The sequence below is a fragment of the Pan troglodytes genome, chromosome 5, assembly GCF_028858775.2.
Source record: "Pan troglodytes isolate AG18354 chromosome 5, NHGRI_mPanTro3-v2.0_pri, whole genome shotgun sequence".
NCBI classification, from domain to species: Eukaryota; Metazoa; Chordata; class Mammalia; order Primates; family Hominidae; genus Pan; species Pan troglodytes.
The window spans coordinates 26,929,372-26,957,358 of NC_072403.2; the positions used below are offsets into that span (position 1 = coordinate 26,929,372).

The following is a 27,987-nucleotide window of genomic DNA, read 5'->3' on the forward strand; positions in this document are numbered from 1 at the left end:
AAGGATTTTAATTTTAGGCTCCTATAATTTAGTCATATTCATAATTAGTCTTTCATAATTGCAAATGATGAAAAATTATTTTTGGTTAACTGATCATTAAAAAATTCTCCTGTATAAAAAGTAAGAGTGTAATCTTCAAGTTTAAAATGCAGAAATGTAAGTATAAACAATCTAGAGTTGAGGTTTCCCTAGCGGCATATACCAGGTCATTGAAAAAGTCAAAATGAAAAATTGTGTGTCTGTGTATATTGAATCTATGGCTTGCTTCACTTGAGCACATTGACTCTTGGTAAAATTAGCTGTTATTCAACTCAATTCAACAAAAAGTTATCAAACATTATGCTAAACAACTAATAATGTACAATGTGATAATTGCCTGATAGAGACACAAAACACTCTAAATGAGAACAGGAAATAAATAATTAATACTTTGGGTACATTGGGAAACAGGAGGAAGTGATAATTGAAGCATGGATGGGATTTTAGTAGGCAGGGTTGGCTTAGAGGTGAGCAATTGCATTCTAGAGTGAGGATAACATTTTAATAAGGGTAAAAAGCCAGGAGCATGTTCTGGGAAAAGCAGTAGGTCTGCTTTTGATAGGAACATGTTTCCCGGGGGTTCGAGGGTGAGCAGGGGCATTGTGACCTGAAGCCACTGACAGGAGATAGGAATGGAAAGAGTCTAAGTCTGGGAGCGGAGTGCGGCCGACGAAGTCCAGACTGCATTTCTTACTGAGTGGTATTGACACTTTTGTTTGCTGTTACCTCAAAATAATTTTTTAAATGATTTATATTGATATTAAAATTTTTTCATAGTTTTTTTTTTTTTTTTTTTTGGGACAGCATCTCACTTTGTCACCCATGCTGGGGTGCAGTGGCATAATCCCAGCTCACTGCAACCTCTGCCTCCTGGGTTTAAGCAATTCTCCTGCCTCAGCCTCCTAAGTAGCAGGGATTACAGGCATGCACCACCACACCTGGCTAATTTTTGTATTTTTAGTAGAGATGGGGTTTCATCATGTTGGCCAGGCTGATCTCAAACTCCTGACCTCAGGTGATCCACCCTCCTGAGCCTCCAAAGTGCTGGGATTACAGGCGTGAGCCACCACGCCTGGCCAATTCAATATATTTTTAAGCTTGAAAGTCTTCTATTGATCATTGTATCATCCTTCTGTGTATCAAAATATATGTATAAAATAAAATACAAACATTATTCTGATTAGAAGCCTCCAACTATAGATAGATATAGATATAGGTATAGATATAGATATAGATATAGATTTTTTTTGAGACGCAGTCTCGTTCTGTCGCCCAGGCTGGAGTGCAGTGGCGCGATCTCGGCTCACTGCAAGCTCCGCCTCCCAGGTTCACGCCATTCTCCTGCCTCAGCCTCCCGAGTAGCTGAGACTACAGGCGCCCGCCACCATGCCCGGCAAATTTTTTGTATTTTTAATAGAGACAGGGTTTCACCATGTTAGCCAGGATGGTCCCAATCTCCTGACCTCGTGATCCGCCCGCCTCAGCCTCCCAAAGTGCTGGGATTACAGGCTTGAGCCAACGTCCTCCAAATATTTTTAAGAGAAACATTTCCTCTGGATTGTTATTAAATTATTACTAGTATACATTTCACCAAAACAGCATAAATATTAAAATTGTTTGAAATGCAGTCTTTAACGGCATGGATGTTGGGGGTGAATAGGCATGAGAACTCCTTATGTTGCTTAAAAAAGGCAACTTCACGTGTTCTGTGTTTGGTGACCTGATGCCATTCAGTAAAGGGGAGAGAGAGGGAGGTGTGAGAGGATACACAGCATCAAGCCTTCACCACAGACAATCCAGGTTTAAGAAAAACTACAAAAGAAGTTGAAGACCTGGAAATGGACCTAATTAAAAATACTCTCACCGCCACTTTGTTCCCTCCAGGTCTACCTACCCTTTGCCCATTTGAAGACCCAGACTTACGTTATGGTTTGTAAGAAAAAATTGTGAGACCTGGATAGTGCAAAGTTACACTCAAGAGATGGACTTAGAAAATAAGAGACTTCTGAGGGTTGGGTAGCACCAGAAATACATATTATCTGATGGGGTGTAGTGGATGAGGGCAAGAAATTCAGAGGTTTTGAAACTGGGTAACTGAGCAGGAGGAGGCTGTCATGCTCTGACGAGGAAATATTGCGTTCATTTTTGAACTTCTTTTATATAATCAGTGATTATGAGAAATCAAGTTTATTTAGGAGAAAATAAAATCAAACACCCAGATGGGAGTATTCCATTTGTTTTTAGTTTTAATGAGTCGTTTTGAATGTGTAATCATTGAACTTGTAAGGGATTGAATTTCCCTTTCTTCATTTCACTCAGCCGAAGACGTTTTAAAATGTTAATTTTACTCAGAGTAGCTTCATACTTGGTATATGTTATTTCATCTGGAATGCGTTCTTGCACTTTCTGAGACTAAGTCTTAGATACCCCTTGCAAAATAATTCCCAGTTTTCTCTGATGAATCGTGCCCATTAGTGAATTCTGTGGAGAGATGATCCTATGAGGATAGGGCAATAGCAATCATCTGAACATTATATAGAAAATTTTTGATGAGGCCGGGCACAGTGGCTCACGCCTGTAATCCCAGCACTTTGGGAGGCCAAGACGGGTGGATCATGAGGTCAGGAGTTTGAGACCAGCCTGGCCAACATGGTGAAACCCCGTCTCTACTAAAAATACAAAGAATTAGCTGGGCGTGGTGGCAGGTGCCTATAATCCCAGCTACTTAGGAGGCTGAGGCAGGAGAATTGCTTGAACCTGGGAGGCAGAGGTTGCAGTGAGCCAAAAACGTGCCCCTGCACTCCAGCCTGGGCAACACTGCGAGTCTGTCTCAAAAAAAGAAAAGAAAATTGTTGATGGTCCCCATCACTCTCCTTCCTTCCTAGTTCACTTCAGCATATTACACATTTTGTTAGACTCATCTTTGAAATATCTTTTTCCCTAGCTGTCTTCTATATTTGCAGTCTCTAAGTTTGAAACATTAAAAAGTCAGAGTACTTGATGTGGAAATCACTTTTTCTCACCTAAGACAGAAGGAAATTCTTATTTATTTATTTATTTATTTATGAGACAGAGTGTGTCTCTCTTGCCTAGGCTGGAGTACAGTGGTGCAATCTTGGCTCATTGCAACCTCCACCACCCGGGCTCAAGCAATCCCACCACCTCAGCCTCCTGAGATTACAGGGGTGCACCACCACTCCTGGCTTATCGTAGTATTATTTATGGAGACAGAATTTCACCATGTTGCCCAGGCTAGTCTCAAACTCCTGGGTTCAAGCAATCTGCCTGCCCAGCCTCCCAAAGTGCTGGGATTACAGACATGAGCCACTGTGCCTGTTCTGAAGGAAATTCTTAGCATATAAATAAATAAAGTGTACTGGATTTCCTTAATCATTGTTATTTAGGCTTATGCTTACCTAGTTCTTTAGCCAGGTTAACATAAGGTATTAATAATGTAATTTACAACACATTTGCTCATTGGAAAGATCTGATCATTGGAAACACAAAGAGAGCACTGCAAAGCCTGCTCTTAAAGAAAATCAACTATAAAAATAAAAGACAAAAAACCCCAAAAGAACAAAATACAAAAAAAGAAAAAAAAACCAACCGTGATGTTACAAAAATTACAAAATCGAACATTTCAAAATGCTTCTGTATCAAATGACTTCTTCTGTTAACATTGGGCAAAACCTTGCGAAAAAGGGTAAGTTAGATTTTTTTTATTTGTAGAGACCACAGACTGCCAGAAAGGGGAATTTAAAATCACAATTTCCCCCTCTAATATAAATAAATCTATATTTTTAATGCATAAAATTGTGACTTCTATTTCATTTTAAAAAACATTTTTTAGAAAGCTCAAGTCTTAAAAGTAAATTTGGCTTCCCAAATGGAACTTTTTCCTCATCTCTCTTTACATGCTAAAGGAGCTGTCTGATCCTATAGCTTTGGAGCTCATGTGTTTAAAAAAGCAGATTAAAATCTCAAGATATTCTGACAAGGTGTACTTAGACAAGCTGGCTTACCATGTAGTAACTAGAAATGCTTTTATTTATGTTCCAATTAAAGAATCGACATGTGAAAACAATTTTACCAAGTGAAAACAATTTAAGTAGAACAGGGATGGAATATGTCTCTTGTTGCCTTATAAAAAATATATGTCTGTTTATCAGTTTGTACTTAAAATCCATATGGATCAGTAGCAAGACTGCAAAGATCCCATTAATTTATTATTTAATTTTAAGTAATGTAATAAGAGCTATTTAACGTAGTTTAAACGCATGAGACTTTTTTTTAAAACCCACCCATTTCTGACATAACCAAACTGAGGAAAATTTTGCAAATTATGAAAATTAAAAATTACCTTTGACATATATAATATTACATGTATTTTATATATCAGAAACTATATAATATAGGCCGGGTGCAGTGGCTCACGCCTGTGGTCCCAGCACTTTGGGAGGCCGAGGTGGGCAGATGACCTGAGGTCAGGAGTTGGAGACCAGCCTGGCCAACGTGGTGAAACCCTGTCTCTACTAAAAATACAAAAATTAGCCAGGCATAGTGGCGCACATCTATAATCCCAGCTACTCGGGAGGCTGAGGCAGGAGAATCGCTTGAACCCGAGGGGCCGAGGTTGCAGTGAGCTGAGATCATGCCACTGCACTCCAGCCCGGGCAACAGAGCGAGATGCCGTCTCAATAATAACCCAAAAAGCTACATAATATATGTCAAAGACTATGTATAATATACATAATACCTATATATTTTATGCCTTGTTTTAGAAAGACTACTTTGTACTCTTCTTCTCTCACTCCCAGAAATGATTTATTGTTAGTTAACACCTTTATGCAAATTAGTTTGTGCTATTCCTCAAGAATTAGTGTATGTATAGAGAGGATTACAGGTAGATCAATCCATAGGAATGATGCTCTTGTGAGAGACATTTAATTGAGCAATGTCGAGGGCACTGGGTTTATATTCCATTGCCACCATTGTGCTGTGGTCATGGCATTTAATTTCTCTAAATCTAAGATCGCATGAAGTAAAACTACACTTTTTTTCTGAAGTCTAAATGAGACAATGAATGTGACTCAGCACATTGTCTAGCACATACAGATGCAAAGTACTATCATTACTGTTGCTATTTATGCTACTACTACTGAAGCAGGATATTTCCCTGATCCCTTTGCAGGCAGGAACTAGAGTGCACAGGCACTAGAACTAGCCAGCCACTTCAGTGTCAGCAGGGGCAGACTCTACTTGCTTGGTCCTGCTGTGTTCCACAGCTCATGGGTGGGGGAGTGCAGGTGAGCGGGTGCAGGAGCTGGAGCAAGTGCTTTTGGGTGCTAGCAGGCAAAAATCTCCATGGAGGCCCTGCAGCAGTTTCTAGGGAGGTGCCCGAGACCCCTGAAGCCCCAGAAGGAATGTTATAGTGCCATTTTAGCTTTGCCATTCGTGGATGGCTTAAGTGTTAACAGCTAAGTGGAGGGTGCACACACACTCGTGGCACCCAAGTTCTGGCTTCCAGGAGGAATGAGGTTGCATGATCGAATTAGAGATGGTAAATGCAGAGGATTTTATTACTGATGAAGGTGGCTCCCAGCAGGAAGGGGAGCTGAAAAGGGGACGGATTGGGAAGGTAATCTTCTCCTCTCTGAAGCTACGCCTTCAAGCTGTCCCTCTCAAGTCAAGCTGCTTCTCTCTGACGTCCAACTATAATCTCCAGTGTCCAGCTGCTTCTCCTTTCTCTGCTGGCTGAGCCTGGGGTTTTTATGGGCACAGGAATGGGGGGGTGGGGAAGGCTATGGGTGGTTTTGGAAAGGACAACATTTGAGCAGGAAAACAAGGATGTAAGTTCTCATTTTGGGCTGCAGTTCCAGGCTTGAGGATAGAGCCCTCACCAGGGACCTGCCCTTTTCTACCCAGAATTTCCCTGCCTCCCCTCCCTATCACTACTACTTATCACTAATAGTGCCGTAATTTGGAATGGGCTGGGGAGCCTTTTTAGTTCCTCTGTAATCATTCCAATTAAATGACTTCTTATGGCCCATTTTTCAAATACTTTTTTTTTAGGTAGACGACTTGTAATTATACATATTTATAGGGTACAGTTTGACATTTCCATTCATATATATGTTGCATAATGATCAAACAGGGTATTTAGCTTGAACATCACCTTACGTGTTCATCATTGCTTTGGGTGTGGACATTCAAAAGCCTCTCTTCTAGCTATTTTGTAATTATGTTCCATGGTTTTTTTGTTTGTTTTTTGTTTTTTTGAGACAGAATTTCACTCTTGTTGCCCAGGCTGGAGTGCAGTGCTGCAATCTCGGCTTACTGCAACCTCTGCCTCCCAGATTCAAGCAGTTCCCCTGCCTCAGCCTCCCAAGTAGCTGGGATTATAGGCACCCACCACCACGCCCAGCTAATTTTTTGTATTTTTAGTAGAGATGGGGTTTCACTATGTTGGCCAGGCTGGTCTTGAACTCCTGATCTCAGGTGATCTGCCCACCTCTGCCTCCCAAAATGCTGTGTTATAGGCGTGGGCCACTGCACCCCGCCCTGTTCCGTGTTCTTAAGACCTAAAGTCTTAAAATAACTTTAAAGCTAGGCATGGTGGCTCACACCTGTAATCCCAGCATTTTGAGAGGCTGAGGCAGGAGGATCCCTTGAACTCAGGAGTTCACTTGAACCTAGGAGGTGGACTCTGCAGTGAGCTGTGATCATGCCACTGCATTCCAACCTGGATGATGGAGTGAGACCCTGCCTCAAAAAAAAAAACAACTTTTAAGACTTCCCTTTCTGTACAATGCATTTAAGAGGTGGGGGAGAGAATTGCCTATTCCTCTTTTCTTCTTTTACCTTCTTTCTCATTTTTATATGCTTTTCAAATAAAGAAATTTTTCTTTTTGTATCTATTTATTTTTTCCATTCTCTCATCATAGCTCCAGGGACAACATTGTTCTAATGGTAATAACTTGTTCAGGAATGAGTCTAAGATGTTTTGCTGATTCTTATCTCTGATTCTCCTTTGTTTGTTGTTTTCATATTCAGATTTCTCTCTCCTGTTATGCTAATGTGGAAGTATTATGATCCCCTTGAGTCTAAGTGCTTGGGTGATTTGGACCCTGCTTAAAAGAAAGATTTTTTTCCTTCGTTTTTGAGGAAATTGGGCTCAGACCTAATGATCTATTGTCAAGAAATACTGTTAGCTTTATATGTTAGTCTTTGAAAATCATTTCATTTTTCTCAAACTCACTAGATAGTATCACATATAATTTTATAATTTAGTTGTTTCAAGATGACAGCAAGAGTAATGAATCCTTCTTTTAATAATGGTTGTTTTCAGCAATGATTAGTTTTTTATTCTATTTTTCTCAATTTTTCAAAATTTAAAGAAACATGCATTGCTTTTAATAGAGAAAAAATGTATATTTTTAAAGAACAATGGAGATATTTTTTCATTACTTTATGTGCACCACTTATTTTATGCATTTTTTTCCTAAGGGAATGGGACAGGTTCAGCCTTATAAGATACTATAAGCCCAACCCTCAAATGTACAATTCTCTCTTTAGAAGGACTTTAACAAAATGTGCAGTAATTGGTATTTAATTTAAAAAAAAAGTAAATAGAGAATCATTAAGTGATCTCCAAGTATGCTTATTTTTCTAAATATACTTTTAAAGGTATATAAGTGGTATTATTAGACTTAGAAAAGCCAGAAGAACTGATATGGCAGGTCACTAGATTATTTTATAAAATATGCAGCCTTGTATTTTAAGACACTAAGTATATTATGTGTGTCAAAATCAGATCAAGTTAGAATTTTGAGAGTTTACTATGCATGCAAAAGAAAAGTTTATGAACCAGAAAGACCTCAAACTGAAAAATGGCACGAAGTCTCAATTTTACAGCCATTAAGACAGCACAGTTCATAGACTGTAAAATAGGAAGTATTTTGACCTTTCCCATGATTGGCTGCCCTATATTCTTCTTTAAGGCAAACAAAGATGTGTAAGCTGATTTGTCTGTAGTTGATTGGTTTAACTTCACTGACTCAAAAGGACAAAAAGTTTATGTTTGTGTTTGGGGTTATTGTTCTGAGGAAATCAAGATGCCTTAAGTTTTGGTTACCTATGTACAGTGGCCTTGTGTATCTAAACTGTGTCCACCATTTTTATTTATTAAACATATGTTATCTTTGCAGTTTGTCTGGAAACTTTTTTTTTTTTTTTTTTTTTTTTTTTTTTTTTGAGACAGAGACTGTGTCACCCAGGCTGGAGTGCAGTGGCACAATCTCAGCTCACTGCAACCTCTGCCTCCTGGATTCAAGTGATTGTCCTCAGCCTCCTGAGCAGCTGGGACTATAGGTGTGCACCACCACGCCCAGCTAATTTTTGTATTTTTAGTAAAGACGGGGTTTTACCATGTTGGCCAGGCTGGTCTTGAATTCCTGACCTCAAGTGATCCGCCCACCTCAGCTTCCCAAAGTGCTGGGGTTATAAGCGTGAGACACCGTGCATGGCTAGGAAACGTTTTTATCTTTAAAAATTGAACTCTACTTGGGGTAAAACCTTTTGTTGCTCTTGCAACAGTTAACTTCTTCTTCCCGTGTTTTACCTTCATAATTGATAGACACTTCCATCCTAATATTTATTGAAAAATAGTTAAGAAAAAGGACACTGTGCTATGACAAGATTGGGTTCTAAATCCAGTTATTCCACTTACTGCTCTTGACTGTAGACACATCATTTTATTTTATTTTTTTGGGACAGGGTCTTACTCTGTTGCCCAGGTTGGAGTGTAGTGGCACAATCATGACTCACTGCAGCCTTGACTTCCTGGGCTCATGTGATCCTTCTACCTCGGCCTCCCAAGTAGCTGGAACTCCAGGCACACACTACCATCCCCAGCTTTTTTTTTTTTTTTTTTTTTTCACCTGTAGACATGGGGTCCCACTAGTTGCCCAGGCTTAACTTGAACTCCTGCATTCAAGCTGTCCTCCCACCCTGGCCTCCCAAAGTATTGGGATTACAAGTGTGAGTCACTGCATCCAGCCAGACATATCATTTTAAACATCTCTAAACTTTGGTGTTTTTATCCGTAACATGAGAATGCATCAGTGGATTAATCAAAGTCCTTCAAAGAAACATAATGTGTGTGTGTGTGTGTGTGTGTGTGTGTGTGTGTGTGTGTGTAGTGAGGGAGAATTCACTCTTGCTCTGCCATTTTGTTTAATTTGAGCCCTCAAAGGATTGGATGCTACCCACCCATTGATGAGGATGAATCTTCTTTTACTCTGTCTGCTGATTGAAATGCTAATCTGTTCTGGAAATACCCTCACAGACACCCAGAAATAATGTTTTATCAGCTATCTACGCATTCAGTAGCCCTGTCAACACGTAACATTCACAATCATAGTAAGGATAAACTAAGTTATGTTGTATAGTAAAATCGCCTCCAAAATCTCAGTGGCTTATACCAACAAACATTTATTTCTTGTTCATGTTACACACCCATCATGTACTGGCTGAAGCTCTGTTCTAGTTTTCTCCACTTCAGAACTTAGACCGTGGAGTTAGGGGGGAAAAGAGACTGAGAGAATCACTGGTTTTTTTGTTTCTATTTTTATTTATTTATTTATTTTGAGACTGAGTATCGCTCTGTCGCCAGGCTGGAGTGCAGTGGCACGATCTCAGCTCACTGAAACCTCCGCCTCCCGGGTTCAAGCAATTCTCCTGCCTCAGCCTCCCCAGTAGCTAGGATTACAGGCACGCACCACCACTCCCAGTTATTTATTTTTATTTATTTTTATTTTTTTGTATTTTTAGTAGAGACGGGGTTTCACCACGTTGGCCAGGATGGTCTTGATCTCCTTACCTCATGATCCATCTGCCTCAGCCTCCCAAAATGCTGGGATTACAGGTACGAGCCACCGTGCCTGGCTGAAAACCACTGGTTTTAAGTCTTTTGTCCTGAAGTAGCGCGTGTCATTTCTGCCCACATTTCATTGGCCATCCCAAGTCATATGGCTACTCCTGCCTATAGGCAGGGGTTATACTACTCCCACAGAGACAGAAGCCAGAATACTTACTGGCAAACAGTAATACAGTTTACCGCAGAAACAGTAAAAAAAAGTACCTATGTCATAGCATCAGGAGTCAAATGAGATGCACTCAAACTGTTCTGCAGACTGCCTAACACTGAGTAAGTGCTTCATTGACAAACAAGGCAATTAGATGCTTACACGTTTATAGAATGCAGAGGAGATTATTGTCTGCTTTGCATCCCCAATCCCAGAAAGATAGTTTGATGTTTAGTAAGTATTTGCTTAGCTACATCATTTACATACCAAGGAAGTCATAACTAAAGCAGTTAAATCACTAGGCCATTTTTCTGTGTACTGCCTAAACCATGGAACTAAAGTTACCTAAGGTAAGCCTCAATGTGGATAATCAGGTCATAGATAAATGACTTAAATATTTTAAGATAAATCTTTAACATCTGCCTTTCCATTGGATTCCTCAATTATGTATATCATATTTAAGAGAAGCCAATAAAACTCTCTGAGCTGACGGTACAGCCTGAGCTGCCCTTTCCCCATTAAATTGATCAGCTATTGATTCGTTCTGTTGGTGTGTAGCAGTCTTTTCTTAAATGGAACAAAGGCAATTGTATGTGGATTTTAAGGCTTTTTATAGCGTATACCTGTTCATATAATGTTTGTTTGAATCACCAAAGATTTTACTGTTAGTTTTAGTTTTTCTCTTTGTTATTTTATTTCAAAACTAATACAGCAAAATTGAGTTTTTCATATGTGTTCCATTCTATGAATTTTAAAATATATATATATAGATACATGTAACCACCACCATCATCATTAGACAAAAACTCTATTTTGATTTCTTGTCCTTAACAGAGCAGAATAATAATTTAAAAATAAAATAGGCTCGGCGTGGTGGCTCACATCTGTAATCCTAGCACTTTGGGAGGCTGAGACAGGCAGACAACCTGAGGTCAGAAATTCGAGACCAGCCTGGCCAACATGGTAAAACCCTGTCTCTACTAAAAATACACAAATTAGCTGGGCATGGTGGCACGTGCCTGTAGTCCCAGCTACTCGGGAGGCTGAGGCAGGAGAATCTCTTGAACCCAGGAGGTGGAGGTTGCAGTGAGCCAAGATCGCAACACTGCACTCCAACCTGGGCAAGAGAGCAAGACTGTCTCAAAAATAAAAAATAATGAAAAAAATAAAACACTGATAATATTAGTTGAAAATAAATGTGTTTGTGTGTGTAATTATAACTGTTAGCATTTTATCATTGGTTTCAAGATGTGTATTTCTATCTTCATAATGTAAAGCCTGATGATTGTGACACTAAGATGAATTGGTAATGGTAAGGGAACACTGAAGTCCTTTTACATTTCTATGAACGCTAATTACAACAGATGTTTTGTCTCAACCTGTTTTAGCACAAATACTGAAAACGTTAACTCTTAGCAGTTTAGAAGAGAATTTCCTGTTACAGTTAAGTTATAGATCAAATGTAAATTAGAATCTGTTCACAATATCGAATCTTTGTCATTTGGGTCGTAAGAATTGGAAAGTTTCCTTTCTTGCGCTCCCTCATTCACTTTCGGATGCGATTAATGAAAATGTATTAGTAATTGCTAGAGTAAATACAGATACTGGTAATTTACTTAGTAGCTGTTACAGTGCCATTAATGAAGTAATGGATGAAATATGTTTCTGGTCTTATTCTATCTTATATGACTTGGTAAGTGTCGACGGTGAATCCAGAAATAGGATTTCCTAGAACACTGGCATTGGTCTTTCGAACATTGCCTAGAAGTCTTTGTAGGACTTATGCCAAAATAACCATACTGATTTATTGGGACGTTCAGTCATTTATACATTCAACTACAATGTAAGTATTTGGGGCCAGGAATTGAGCAAGGGAATAGGGAAATGAACATAAACAAGATATACCTGTGGGATATGAGGATGTATGGTTTAATTGCAGGATAGGGGAGTAAGTGCTAATACAAATCTATACATTGTGCTTTGGCATTGAGAATAGAGCTATCAACTGTCTGGAAAAAGATATAAAAAACATAATGTCGTTACAGCAGGGATGAAAGCATTATGCTGAGTGAAATAAGCCAGATACAAAAGAACAAATATTATATGATTTCAATTGCAGTAGTTAAATTCATGGAGACAGTAGAATTGTGATTATGAGAGGCTTGAGGAGCAGTTATGGGACAGTTGTTTAATGGGTACAGAGTTTCAGTCTGGGAAGATCAAAAGGTTCTGGAGATGGACAGTGGGTGGTGGTTTGTCCAACATTGACTGGACTTAACGTCACTGAACTGTATACCTAAAAATGGTTCAAAATCAACCAGTCTTGCCTGGGCACGGTGGCTAATGCCTGTAATCCCAGCACTTTGGATGGCAGACGTGGGTGGGTCATTTGAGGTCACGAGTTTGAGACCAGCCTGGCCAACACGGTGAAACCCCATCTCTACTAAAATACAAAAATTAGCCAGGCATGGTGGCGGGTGCCTGTAGTCCCAGCTACTCGAGAGGCTGAGGCAGGAGAATCGCTTGAACCCGGGAGGCAGAGGTTGCAGCGAACGGAGATTGTGCCACTGCACTCCAGCCTGGGTGACAGAGTGATACTCCCTCTCAAAAAAAAAAAAAAAAAAAAAAAAAATCAACCAGGCTCAGTGTCATGCATCTGTCGTCCCAGCTACTTGGGAAGCTGAGGTGCGTACATGGCTCCAGTTCAGGGGTTTGAGTCTAGCCTGGGCAACATAGCGAGACCCTGTCTCTTTAAAAAAAAAAAAAAAAAGTTTAAAATGGTAAATTGTATGTCTATTTTACCACAACAAAACAATAAAAGTAGGAATTTAAAAAATATAATATCATTATCATTAATAGTCACATTCTCTTCATTTTAAGAGATTCTTAATTTAAGGAATTTTTATACTTTTCCCCCACCTTTTTTTTTCTTTTTTTTTTTTTTTTTGAGATACTCTATCACCCAGGCTGGAATGCAGTGGTGCAATCTCGGCTCACTGCAACCTCCAACTCTTGGACTCAAGCAATTCTCGTGCCTCAGCCTCCTAAATAGCTGGGATTACAGGCACATGTGACCATAGTCAGCTAATATATATATATATATATATATATTTTTTTTTTTTTTGTATTATTAGTAGAGATGGGGTTTCACCATTTTGGCCAGGCTGGTCTCAAACTCCTGACCTCAAGTGATGTGCCTCAGCCTCCCGAAGTGCTGGGATTACTGGTGTGAGCCACTTCATCCAGCCCATTTTTCTCCCATTTTTTGTCTCTGTTATAATTTTTCTAATAAGATCTTATATGTACCAGCTAATCTCTAGCAAGGCTATGCCATTAGAATGTTTGTGTTAGAGCCAGGAAATATGGGTGAAACTTGCTTTGCCACCTTAGTCAAGCTAATATAATTCAGAACATCTGAAATAGTTTTGCATGAAATAATATATTTAATAAATTCTGAATTCCCATGTTTTATTATTTAATTGAAATAAGGCTAGGCATGGTGGGCATGGTTGCTGATACCTGTAATACCAGCACTTTGGGAGGCTGAGGCAGGAGGATCACTTGAGTGCAGGAGTTCAAGATCAGCGAGCGTGGGCAACATAGTGAGACCCCGTCTCTAGAAAAAATGTAAAAATTAGCCTGGCGTGGTGGCATGTGCTTGTCATCCCATCTACTCAAGAGGCTGAGGTGGGAGGATCACTTGAGGTGAGGAGGTCAAGGCTGCAGTAAGCCGTGATTGCACTTTTGCACTCCAGCCTGGGCAATAGAATGAGACTCTGTCTCAAAGAAAAAAAAAAAAAAGAAATCCTTAGATGTTACAATATGGTTAACCCTTGAAACCAATAAGTGAAAGAAGCCAGTCACAAAACAAGTCACATATTATATGAGTCTATTTATATAAAATATCCAGAATAGGCAAATCTGTAGAGTTAGGAAGTAGACTAGTGGTTGTTTTAGAGCTAGGAGAAGGGTTCATGAAATGAGGGAAAATGGGAGTGGCTGCTAATGGGTACAGGGTTTGTTTTGGGGGAAGGAAAATGTTCTAAAATTAGATTGTGGTAATGGTTTTACAATCCCGTGAATATACTAAAAAATGTTAATTGTATATTTTGAATGGATAAATTGTATGGTATATGAATTATATCTCAAACTATTTTAAAAATATTTAAAGGGAATGGTATAGTTTATCTTTTTTTGGAGGTTTTTTCTTTAGCATATAACTTAAATGAGCTGAAAACAACAGAGCGGTGTAAAGTTTAGCATTTTGAACATGCATGTACTTCATAACAAAGCTATCATCTGAGAGGGCTTTCTGTTTGATCACTATTGGTGTGGATGTAAACGCATCTCAATGCAAGTGTCAACATATTCTTCACATACTGAGTGATTGCCCAGGGGCCATGCTAGTGTCATTCCAATTTTAGTATATGTGCTGCTGAGGCGAGCACATACTGAGTGATTTTGTTAAGCCAATAGTACATATATTCAAAACTAGGTAGAATGTAATGATGAATTTGATGACTATAGGGCAATAAAAATGAAATTTAGCAGTTCTTTTAAAAACGTATCCATACATAGAACTGCTTTTTAAAATTAAGTCTGTTTTCATTCAATTAATTTTTTTCTTTATATTTTAAGTTCAGAGAAAAATAACAAACATTGAGATGATTATCACTTTGTAAGATGAGGATTCCATGGAATAATACCAGATAGAAACACTGTTTTTTAATCTGGTTAGCCATTCTGCAGTTCCTGCCTGTAAAATGGTTAATATCTATATTTTAAGCAGCCTTAATACATCAGCCCTTCCATTATAAATGACCCAATATTAAAACACATACTTTTTCCATGCTCGCTGCTACCAGAGCTCCTCAACTGCTCCCCTTCCCATGTGAGCACATACATGCCCACCAAATCTGCCCTTCAGCTCAGACTCACCCAGCTCAGAGCACTGAGCTGCTCATGACTGCCCTTCTTTCATCAGCCACAATTTGAGCTAAATGCTTCTTTTTCCCTTGGTGAACCTGAGACCCTTCCCTTCACTTGTAAATTACTTTCATAAGAAAATGCATTGTGGGCTGGGAGCAGTAGCTCATGCCTGTAATCCCAGCACTTTGGGAGTCCAAGGCAGGGGGATCACCTGAGGTCAGGAGTTCAAGACCAGCCTGGCCGATATGGTGAAACCCAGTGTCTACTAAAAATACTAAAATTAGCCAGGTACGGTGGCAGGCACCTGTAATCCCAGCTACTCAGGAGGCTGAGGCAAGAGAATCACTTGAACCCAGGAGGTGGAGGCTGCAGTGAGCACAGATTGTGCCTCTGCACTCCAGCCTGGGTGACAGAGTGAGATGAAAAGAAAAAAGAAAAGAAAAGAGAAAATGCATTGTGGCTTCAATCTCAAGCTTCAGCATACCTTTAGAAATAGAATCCATGATGGGGCTACCTTTATTTAAAGTGTCTTCATTGTTACAGGCATACCTCAGAGATACTGCAGGTTTGGTTCCAGACCTCTGCAAAATAGCAAATATCACCATAAAGCAAGTTACGTGAATTTTTTAGTTTCCTAGTGTATGTAAAAGTTATGTTTATACTATATTATAGTCTAGTAAGTATACAATAGCGTTATGTGTAAAAAATGTACATACCTCAATTTTAAAATACTTTATTGCTAAAAAATGAGCCTTCAGCAACTTATTATCTTTTTGCTTGTGGTGGGTCTTGCCACGATGTTGATGGCTATGGACTCATCAGAGTGGTGATTGCTAAAGGTTAAGAAAGTAGCTGTGGCAGTGCAGCTTCTCTCAAAATTGGAGTCAACCCTGTCAAACTCTGCTTTATCAACTACATTTGTATATTATCATAAATACTTTGTTGTCATTTCAACAATCTTCACAGTGTCTTCAACAGGAATACATTCCATCTCGAAACCACTTTCTTTGCTCATCCATAAGAAACAACTCATCATCTGTTCAAGTTTGATGATGAGATTGCAGCAATTCCATCATATCTTCAGGCTCCACTTGTAATTCTAGTTGTTTTCCTGTTTCCACCACATCTGCACTTACTTCCTCCATTGAAGTCTTCAACCCCTCAGAGTTATCCATGAGGGTTGAAATCAATGTCTTCCAAACTCCTGTTTATATTGATATTTTGTTCTCCTCCCATGAATCATGAATGTTCTTAACAGCATCTGGCATGACGAGTCCTTTCCAGAAGGCTTTTAATTTACTTTACCTAGATCCACCAGAGGAATCACAATGACAGTTATAGCCTTACAAAAATGTATTTCTTATATAATGAACTTGAGAGTTGAAATTACTCCTTGGTCCATGTACTGCAGAATGGATGTTGTGTTAGCAGGCATGAAAACATTAATCTCTTTGTACATCCCCATCAGATCTCTTAGATGACCAGGTGCATTGTCCATGAGCAGTAATATTTTGAAAGGAATCTTTTTTTCCTGAGCAGTAGGTCTCGATAGTGGGCTTAAAATATCCAGTAAACCATGCTGTCAACACATGTGCTCTCACCAGGCTTTGGTGTTCCATTTATAGAGTACAGACAGAGTCAATTTATCATAATTCTTGAGGGCCCTAGAATTTTCAGAATGGTAAATGAGAATTGGTTTCAACTTACAGTCACCAGTTGCATTATCCCCTAACGAGAGAGTCAGTCTTTCTGTCCTCTGAAACTTTGAAGCATTGCTTCAAAGCCTTTTGTATTGACTTAGCTTCTCTAGCTATGAAAGTCCTAGATGCCATCACTTTTTAATAGAAGGCTGTTTTGTCTACATTGAAAATCTGCGGTGTGCCATAGCCATCTTCATCAGTGATCTTAGCTAAGTCTTCTGGATAATTTGCTACAGCTTCTACTTCAGCACTTGCTTATTCAGTTTGCACTTTCATGTTATGGAAACAGCGTTCCTTAAACCTCATGAACCAACCTCTTCTAGCTTCAAACGTCTTCTGCAGTCTCCTCACTTCAATCAGCCTTTATAGAATTGAAGAGAGTTAGGGCCTTGCTCTGGATTAGGTTTGTGCTTAAGGGAATGTTGTGGCTGGTTTGATCATCTGTCCAGATGACTGAAACTTTCTCCATATCAGCAATAAGGCTGTTTGACTTTCTTATCATTCGTGAGTTCACTGGAGTAGCACTTTTGATTTCCTTCAAGAACTTTTCCTTTGCATTCATAATTTGGCTGACTGGTGCAAGAGGCCTAGCTTTTAATGTGTCTCAGCTTTTGACATACCTTCCCCACTAAGGTTAGTGCCTTCTAGCTTTTGATTTACAGTGAGAAATGTGGGACTTTTCCATCCACTTGAATATTTAAAGGCCTTCGTCGGGTTATTAATTGGCCTAATTTCAATATTGTTGTATCTCAGAGGATAGGGAGGCCCAAGATGGGAAGAGCCAATTGGAAGAGCAGTCAGAACACACACAACATTTATTAAATTTGCCATCTTATATGGGCACGGTTTGTGGCACCCCAAAATAATTACAAGAGTAACATCAAAGATCACTGATCACAGATCATCACAGCAGATACAGTAATAATTTAAAAAGTCTAAAATATTGCAAGAATTACCAAAATGTGACACAGAGATACGAAGTGAGCACATGCTGTTGAAAAAATTTGCCAGGGCACATGCTTGACACAGGGTTGCCACAAACCTTCAATTTGTAAGAAACACGATATTTGGGAAGCACAATAAAATGATGTATGCCTGTACTTATGTATATACCTATAGATTTACATATAATTATTCATTTGTTCCAGAAATTAAGGCAGGCTGATTAAATGCCTGTTTACCTACTTGAATATATGTTTGTTTACCTGGTTGAGCCAAACTGAAATATTACTAAATGAAAGTTTGTCTTCCTATTGAAATTACAATTTACACCTCTTTTTGTGTATGTTGGTGTAGTTGTAACCCGTATCTGTATTTAAATGTTTAGTGGTGTGCTTAGCACAGTATAAGCTATTGTAGAAATGCAGAGGGAAGAGTGAAATATAATTCCTGGCCTTGTAGCAGCCTTGTAGCATTCAGTCCTGGAGATTCATTATTGTATTGCCAGGAAGAGCTAAGTAAACACTTTGGTAACACCAGGAACAGGTTGCTGAGAAGTCATAAAGGAAGAAGTTTTTGAAAGATGAAGAGAATACAAGTTGTGCTAAACTAAGAGTGCTGAGCAAGAAGAGGAATGGAAGAGAAAGCAAAACAAAAAATACATACTTTGTCTCCTTGGGGACATTAATCTGTGTTAAGTCATGATTCTCTTAGTGGTAGAAACATGGACTTTAATTAAGGGGCAAGTGTATTTTTATTTTGTGTTCTAGCAGTATAAAGTTGCAAGGCCTGTAGTATGAAGCGAAAGATAATTACTAGTGGGAAGGTTTATTTTGAGAACCACGGGGGTGGCGGGGGGAGGGGGAAACCACTACATTTATCCTACTTGTTTGCTATTAACATTTTAATTTGTAAATTGGCATACTGTAGCAGGGCAAAGTTTCATCTAGTTCAGTATCCTGTTTATAGTAAGAGGCCACCCTGAGTGTTTCCAAGAGAAACTGCACCACCCTCTCTGGCCCGGGGTCATGTTTGCTGGTAAACCCCTTTCAAATTTATGTCATGCAAATCAGTACCAGTTATTTCTCCTTCACTTACTAGTTCGGGAACTAGCTTATCAGAAAGCTGTTTTATTTATTGATAGGTTCCCTGTAATCCGTATAAAATTGTGATACTGGGAAGTTAAAATACTTACCAAAAGAAAAAAATTAAAAAATTAGATGATTTACATATGGAGTGCTTACTCTATTAGCATATACTGGATTATCTTAATTTATTTTCACAATAGCCCAGTAGCCCTATGAGGTGAATATTATCCTTCTCTCCATTTTATAGATGAGAAGAAGGTACACAGCCTGAGTGTGAAGTTTCATCTCACAAAGTGTATTACATGTCAAGATGTCATTTCTCACCGCAATAGATATGTCTAAAGCTGTGAGTGCTGCCACTTTAGAAAACAAAGATCTTTGTACAGTTATGTTTCTTAAATTTGGGGGGGATTTTGATGTTCAAGTGTGAAGAACCTGAAAGGCAGAGTATTCTAGCATAAGGCCAGCATATTTACTGTAGGATGCGTAATGTGAGTGTGGCTCTGCCTCGCCCAGCTCCAAGTGTGCAGTATGGCTACAAAGAGGCTGCTGAGGCCAGGCGCGGTGGCTCACGCCTGTAATCCCAGCACTTTGAGAGGCTGAGGCAGGCGGATCACCTGAGGTCAGGAGTTCAAGACCAGCCTGACCAACATGGTGAAACCCCATCTCTGCTAAAACCACAAAAATTAGCTGGGCATGGTGGCACATGCCTGTAATCCCAGCTACTTGGACGCTTAGGCAGGAGAATCACTTGAACCCGGGAGGTGGAGGTGGCAGTGAGCTGAGATCACGCCACTGCACTCCAGCCTGGGTGACAGAGCAAAATTCCATCTCAAAAAAAAAGAAAAAAAAAAAAAAAGCCTACTGAATACCCAGCCCAGAAATGTAACAGTTTCATGAAAGTGTATCCAGCTCCTTTTCTACTAAATAAGAAATTCTTCAACTCCAATTCCAATTTAGTAGTCTATATGTAACAAGGTTAGTAAGGTATATACCTATTAATTCCTGGTAGAGAAAGTGTGGATAAAGGATATCTATGAGTAATTTTATTTGATAATCTTAGTGAAAGGATTATTTTAAACAACCGCTGCTAAGAAGGTGACTGATTTGAGTTCATCTCTGGGCTTCCCCTTTGGCTAAAATGCTAATGTTCACAGTCAATGAAAAGAAAATGGAGAAACACAGGGCATGGTTGATCCGTATGCATGACTAACTCTTGAAGAGCTGAGAGGTAACTGGACGGAATTAGCTGGCTCTTTGATTCCATAAGATCCTTCAAAATATTTTTTGAAGGATGAAATGAGGTAACAGATGTGAAAGTGCAATACTTTGAAAACTAAGAATCACTGGACACATGCAAGTTATTAATGAGCCGCTCCCTTTATGACATTTTTATTCACTGCTGGACTCTGAAAGGCCGTATGCACCTGCTGTCTCTTTCTTTTCACTTTTCTTTTTCTTTTTTTCTTTCTGTTTCTTTTCTTTTTTCTTTTTCTCTTTCTCTCCTTCCTTTCCTCCCTCTCTTTCAAATCGATGACCTGACAGCATGCAGCAGTGGAGAAGGGCCACATTAGTCATCTTACCTAATGCTTACATGAATGGTGACATTACAGAACTTCACCTCTGTCACTCTTTCTTATTCGCCCCCTTTGTGTCCTTGGAGGAATTTTTAAACACTCTCTGAGTTTTTAATGTTTTTCACTTAAATGTATTCTCTTTCGCTTGGCAAGATACGTTCTTCTTAATCTTCATCTCTTCTTTCTCTTCTTTTTATGCGTCTTAAGTATGAAAGTTAGTAGGTGCCCAGTGGTGAAGTGGCTGGCCTCACTGTCTGGTCATGTGCCTTTTGCGTAATAGATACTCAAAAAATATGTGACTGAAATTAAAAAAAAAAAAAGAAACTAACAGGTGAGTTGTAGAGTTTTTTTCCTGATTTTTTTTGTATAAATATGTCATTTGTCTTGGCAATAATATTTGTATTAAAAAATGTGTTAACCTAAATTTGGAAACTTTCTCTATTCCAGTATAGGCGATTATGGGATCTCAAGTGTTTGCCTTAAATACTGACGTTTTTCCCACAAATGTAACAAGGCAGAATGTAAAACTCCTTGGAAGTGAAGTAGAAATGGTGTTTGTTTTGGAATCCTGAAAAATCTTTTTACTCTTCAGGCATTATGTGACTTTATCTCTGTTTTGTCACCTAAGAGAAACAGAGGGCATGAGGAAATAATTGTTGTGTGGAATCCTCTGAAAGTGATATTGAATTCCCAAATCTCGTCATAGAATATTACCAACTGATGTTCACTTTAAGAGCCTTGATGATTGGTCTGTTTTCAGCTAGTATGTTTATTTGCTTGCGCTTGTGGTGTTGATGTGAGGAAAACCATTCCACAATTTGTTAAAATGATTAGTGTTTTCTCCTTCCATTTTTTTAAGGAAATGGCAAAAATCCTTAATCACCCCAGAGTCTACGCTTTTCTGCACATACCAGTCCAGTCTGCCTCCGACAGCGTACTCATGGAAATGAAAAGAGAATACTGTGTGGCTGACTTCAAAAGAGTAGTGGATTTTCTGAAAGAGAAGTAAGTCTGTTAGTACCTAAGAAAATAACAATTTCTTTTTTCTTTCAAAAGCTTGTGGCAAAAATGCACTTATTGCAGCCTTACAATTAAAGGTACAAGAGAGAAGGCGAGACTTTCGAAGCTTTCAAAGCCTTTAAGTCTCTTTGGCACCTTTGATGTGGTTTTTTCTTTCTCCTCAGTTTATATCCACCTTCCATCTGTACATGACACACCATTAATTTGTGTAAGATTGCCAGTCTTTTTAAGGTAATGTGAATTGTGATTATTTTTATACCTGACCTGGTGGATGAAAACTGCTTTAGCGTTGCTCTGTGTAAATCTCCTTTAATGTGGCTTTTTGAAGTTATGAGCTGGTTTTGACATGGACAGAGGCCAAATTGTGTCACTACAAAATAGATAATTTTCTACTAAACAGCATTTTTTAAAGAGTATCTGGAATGTCTATGCTTTTACACACGAAGCCCTGCAGTTTGCTTAAAGAATTGTGATTTACAAGAAGGTTTGAGGATTCTACTTTGTAAAGTTCAAATTGCTATTGACCAAAATTAAGGCATATTTACACAATGTCAGACATGAATGATAATTTTGTTTCCACAGAAAATACTTTCAGCCCTTAATTATGTTCTTCAGAAGCCTGCTCCTCATCATCACCAAACATTGACTGCCTTCTGTGATTATGCTAGGCAGGAAATGGAAGTGCTGGCCCAGGTCACACAGAGCCTTCTCAAGTCTACATCACTGTTCTCCCCTCTGGGGATATGTCATTTGTCTTGGCATATTTGTGGCCTGGGTCTTCCTACTTTTCATACATTTTTTCCATAGCCTTTTCCTTTGTTGTTTTTCTTAATTAAGATACAGCTTTTTATTTCCATCGTCTTGTTTATAATTATGTACCTTTGTACTATGTCAGAGTACTGCATGGATACGATTGCTTTATACAAATTGTAAGCAATTATTTTTTCCACCTTTAATTAGTCATTTATCCTAACTGCATATGATCATTTTAAAAATCTTTTTCTTTTTTTTTCCTTTTTCTATTCTTCCATACCTTTCCATTACATATCTTTCTAAGTTTTTTTTAACCTCTAGGCATTCTTGATTATCCTAACCACCAAGAATAAAGCTACTTAGTGTACATTCAGACAAATACAGCTAATTGTCCAAATATTCAAATCAGTGCATAGAAGCTGTATTTGTTAAGTGCTACAGCCTTCAAAGTGGAAAATGGAAAATAGATCTCTACCCTTTTTAATACTTTCAAATCTTGAACAGAACTGTGTTAGGCTAAAGAATATAGATTTTTATTTGTTTAAGTATCTGCTGTTGGCCTATAGCCCTTTCTTGCCTTTCTTCTATTATTGCAGGCAAATTTGTCTCATATAAGAGAGTTCTTTTGGGCACTCTGGCACTGGTAAATGGAATATTTTCAAAATTTCAAGTCAGTTGCACTTGTGAAATTTCTTCCTTCTTTGCCTATTACAGCAGTAGCCAATAAAAACTTGATACTTGTTACACAATATTTTCCCAAGTATAAACATGCATCCCGGGTGCATAATAGACTAGAACACTTTCCAGATAGTTTGTTGCATTAGTGTGATTAAACGAGGTTAAGGAATCAGCACCTCTCTTTTATCTTTATTTGGTTGAGGGCTGACTCAGTTGTTGGAGGAATTACTGTGGCTACTTAACTGGGCAACAATTTCACAACAAGTTACGTTGTTCTGAAGGTCTGTTAAATCTGTTCCATCTTGAACAGTTCCAACAGCCTCCATGAGCTATATAGAGGTAAAAAGATGATCATGTCAGGTATTAGGAAATAGTCTCTTGGATTTCTTTGGATCTGGGTCCTTTCTTTGGATTCTGAGTTATTGTGAGGCATCTATGTAGTTTTTCTAGAAGTATTCAACCAACTGGAGGATCCTAGAACCAACTATGTTTCCCAGGGATCTCTAGTATTTCTAGCAATGAAAATATTAGACATACCTGGAGAAGATATTGGAGATGCCTGGAGATCACACTCCATCCCATACCCCCCCCATATATAGTTTCAGTTTCAAGTGCCATGCGTCAATTAGATTGTAGAGTATGAGTCTAGTCAGTTAGCATCTCCGAGAGATTTTTAAATTAACACTGTATTGTGTATATGCAGCAAGGGCAGAAGCAACCCTGGTATATAATTTCACATTTAGATTATAAGTAAGATATATTGGAAAACTAGTAGGCAGCCAATATGATATACCTGCTTATGTATAGCAGATGACTGAGAAAACTTCAGGTAACCTATTTAAAAAAAAAAAAAATCAGATTATCACTGCCAATAAAGTGATCCTAGGCCCAGTGCGGTGGCTCACGCCTGGAATCCTAGTACATTGGGAGGCTGAGGTGGATGGATCTCCTGAGCTCAGGAGTTCAAGATCAGCTTGGGCAACATGGTGAAACCCCGTCTGTATCAAAAATACAAAAAATTAGCTGGTCGTGTTGGCTTGCACCTGTGATCCCAACTACTTGGGAGGCTGAGGTGGGAGAAACAATTGAGCCTGGGAGGCGGAGGTTGCAGTGAGCCAAGATTATGCCACTGCACTCCAGCCTGGGCGACAGAGTGAGACCTATCTCAAAAAATAAAATAAAAAAGTGATCCTTGCATAGTTTTAGACAGTTCATCAGAACCATAAAATTGTGTATTTTGTCTAGTCCATCAGTTGTGAAGAATAATATAGACTTACTCCCATGAGGACAGTATAATCAGCTTTGCCATTTAGCGAAAAAGAGTTTTCCTGTCCTCTTGGGGAAGTCCATCTACCTAGTGAGTAATTTCCAACTATTATGGACATTTAGAAATAGATGAAATATTTTAGACTAGGCACAGTGGCTCACACCTCTAATCCCAGCACTTTGGGAGGCCGAGGTGGGTGGATCACCTGAGGTCAGGAGTTCAAGACCAGCCTGGCCAACATGGTGAAACCATCTCTACTAAAAAAAAAAAAAAATATATATATATATATATATATATATATACACACATATATACACACATATATACACACATACGTACACAAAAATTAGCCAGGCATGGTGGCACGCGCCTGCAATCCCAGCTACTCGGGAGGCTGAGGCAGGAGAACCACTTGAACTCGGGAGGCAAAAGTTGCAGTAAGCTGAGATCGCGCCACTGCACTCCAGCCTGGGTGACAGAGTGAGACTCCATCTCAAAAATAAGAAAAGAAAGAAAAAAGAAATAAATGAAATATTTTAAATAGTTCTTATGTTTGACCTACCTTCCCCTATAAAAACTAGTATAGCTTTATGCCAAATAGACTAGTGCTCATTTTGGAAACACCAAAGTTTCAGGGCTTTCTTTAGAGCCACTAGCCTGGATAACTGATCCAGCACAAAATTGTCTTGTCCAGCCTTTATTAAAATTCAACACAGTATTTTCACTCTTGGAGGGCCTAACACTATCATGTTGCCCTGATTTGTGCCTAACGCTCATTCATAAAATGATCCTGACTTAAAGTGGTATGTTTGGTGCTTTCTTTTTCTGTTTGCTTTTTAAATCCTTCCTAAATGGCGGCCCATTTCATTTACATCTCTCATTTCCCCTGAAGTCCTTGAAGCCTTTTTTGTAATGTGCCTTTAACAAATAAAAGTCTCTCTTTTTTATCCAGCAGTGTGAGGCTTCTCACATATTTGTGTTATGGGTTATGGACAAGGCATTTCCTGATCTGTTTCCTTAAAAAATCCATTTTTAAGTCAACCTATAGCATTTAAGATTGAAATCCAAACTATGGGAGTTTACCTGAAGCTGCAAGCTTTCAAACTGCTAATTTTGTGATATTGGTAGAGCCGTGAAAGTGGAAGTGAAATCTTTTTAATTAATTTTCTTTGCAGTCGAAAATGGCCCATGTTTTAGCTGGTAGCAATGTAAGTTTACATATGAGCCAACTAAGCTGGTTCATTATTCTCTTCAGTTGTTTGAAAGTTGGCAGCCATCATCACAACAGCAGCTGGATACAAGATAACCTAGCAGTGTTGGCACATGTTGAGGCATATGGGAATTTATTAAATCATGCAACCTTTGCAAAGAAGAGCGTCTAAATGACTTAATATACTAATTTAAAACAGCTGGCCATGAGCAATCATATGACTTAAATTATTCTATTCAGATTTATTAATCCAATTGAACATTAACTGAGTAATTTGATGTTTTTATCTAAATGGATAAGATGATTTTTTGAAGTATAAAATGGGATTTGTAGGGATAGGGGAAGAAACTATATAGAACAAAGCAAGCGGTGCAATTCTGGTTTTAGAAATAATCTGTGTTTGGCTGGGTGCAGTGGCTGACACCTGTAATCCCAACACTTTGGGAGGCTGAGGTAGGAGGATCACTTGAGCCCAGGAGTTCCAGACCAGCCTGTGAGACCGTATCTCTACAAAAAAATAAAAATAAAAAAACTAGCTGAGCATGCTGATGTACACCTGTAGTCTCAACTACTAGGGAGGCTGAGGCAGGAGGATCACTGGAGCCTGGAAGTTGGAAGTTACAATGAGCTATGATCATGCTGCTGCACTCCAGCCTGCGTGACAGAGCGAGATCATGTCTTTCAAAAAAAAATTTGTTTTTGTATTTTAAAATATGTATCTTATATATTTTACTATCATTCATTGTCACATAACTGATGTTTCTGTTATCTTTTAAACTTATTACTGAGATGTTTTTTAAAGTATAAAACATGAATGATTCTTTTTTCTTTTTTCATGTGTTTTTGAGAGAGTTACTTCCCAATTCAATGATTTTTGTACTGCGTTATGTTGGGGATGATATAATTAGGGTTCCCGGGGCCTTGAGGCATTAGACAATGACTTTAATTGGGCCTCTATCATTTGAGCAGCAGTGAATTTATAGTCACTCCCCAACATAAACCATGCATTAACATATATTCAAAAAATGACAACATGCGGAGTTCTTAAGCATATGTTTTAATGCTAAGTAAAAGAATCTTTAAGTCCTCAAGTTCACACATGAAAATGTGAAAGAAACATGTAAGAATATCCTACGGATAGATATTTAGGAAATGAAACAGTTTATATATTAAAAGACCTAACTCTTTAGACAGAGTATTTTGTTAGAAGTCCAGTAGCTTTTTAGTTTATGTTAACTAGACCTTAAATAGTTAACATCTCTATCTTTCTCATTTGGTAAATACAATTTGAATGAATTAATAAACAGTTTTGTTTTTACCTGCAAGTTGCATGGATCTAACGTTAAGTTGCATCTTACTGTGGCATCTCCATGTTGATTTTTAATCCCATGATATCGTTCATTTTAGAATTTGCCATTATCATTTCTTAAGGTACTGTGCACTTCAGGGTTAATTTCCCTTGTTGCTTATAGAATATTAACCATTTTAGCACTGTGATATTTATTATTATTCCCCTAAGTTCGCTATACCCAGAGATTGCCCGGTGAAATACCACAGCTAATAAGCAATGAGCACTCACGGGTAAAGGGGAATCTTTTGCAGGGCGAGGAGAGAACAAACTAGAGGGGAAGTAGCAGACTTGCAGAGGAGGTTTCATTCTGTGATCTCTCTGCTGTATACTCATTCAATGGAAGGGGCACAAGGGCATAAAGCCAGCATTACTTGGCTTTATGGCAGGATGATGACTGTAAGTGAGTCATTGAGCTAACTTATATCATCCAGCCCATCCTATGACCTACTTTTCCAGTCTATCTGCAAAAAGGATGCTAAATTATTAACATCCTGCGTAATTCTTCTTTCCTATCATTAGTCCTGGTCATTCATGTGTGCTTATTGGAACACAATCTGATAAAAGCTATGTTACATTAAATTAGTATTTTATTCTGCCTTATTCATCTAGTTTTAGTCCTAGTGGCTTGGAAACATAAGTAGAATATTTGTCAGAAGAGAAGAAAAGAAATGCAAAAGAAAAAAAAAGAATGATTCAGCAAGGATTAGATAATTATATTTTCTTCCAGATGCATTCCCAGATGTGTTTCTGTTCACTAAGTAACCACCTCCAAAATACTTTAGGCAAAATGCTTCCCTGAAAAATGTTTTCTGGCTTTATGTCATCATTTCTAGTGTCTTTAGCTAAGTTGTTATTTTGGGTAGCACTAAGATCTTTTTCACTGTTTTTATCTTTTGCCAAATTTCTTTCTGAGGTAGTGAAGTTCTTTTCCCTTCTCTCCATTGCTACTTTTAGAATACATATATATTCTAATGAATACATTTATATTATTGGATCAGTTATTTAGCAGAAAAACATATTTAATTTTTTTCCTTCTCCAGTGTGTTGTTATATTTAGAAGATTATATGCTAAATAGATTATGACACAATGTGCTAAATACCGTAGGATTCTGGGACTACCCCAAATTCGATTCACTGGTTTGAAGGCAACTGTTACTTTATGTTGACTTGCTTTCCATTTCCTTGTAGTCTGGTCAAGAAAGGAACCTCATTTTTCCTAAACTTCATTCACTTTATATCCTTCCTTTACAATATGATTATGTTGTTCCTTTCAGAAATCATCGTCTCTTAATCTCTTGTGCATTTTTCCTGCCTCAGTGGTATATCATAAACATAAAGGTCCAATCACATA

At 38.5% G+C, this 27,987-nt stretch overlaps 1 protein-coding gene across 7 annotated transcripts in view; it reads left to right on the forward strand.

Moving 5' to 3' along the window:
* CDKAL1 (CDK5 regulatory subunit associated protein 1 like 1) overlaps window positions 1-27,987 on the forward strand; it is a 702,199-nt gene that overhangs the window by 449,017 nt on the left and 225,195 nt on the right. For all 7 annotated transcript variants that reach the window (XM_016954980.3, XM_063812805.1, XM_016954982.3 and 4 more), the window contains one exon: window positions 21,217-21,362. In XM_016954980.3, coding sequence (XP_016810469.2) covers window positions 21,217-21,362 — 146 coding nt within the window. The remainder of the gene's footprint in view (window positions 1-21,216; window positions 21,363-27,987) is intronic.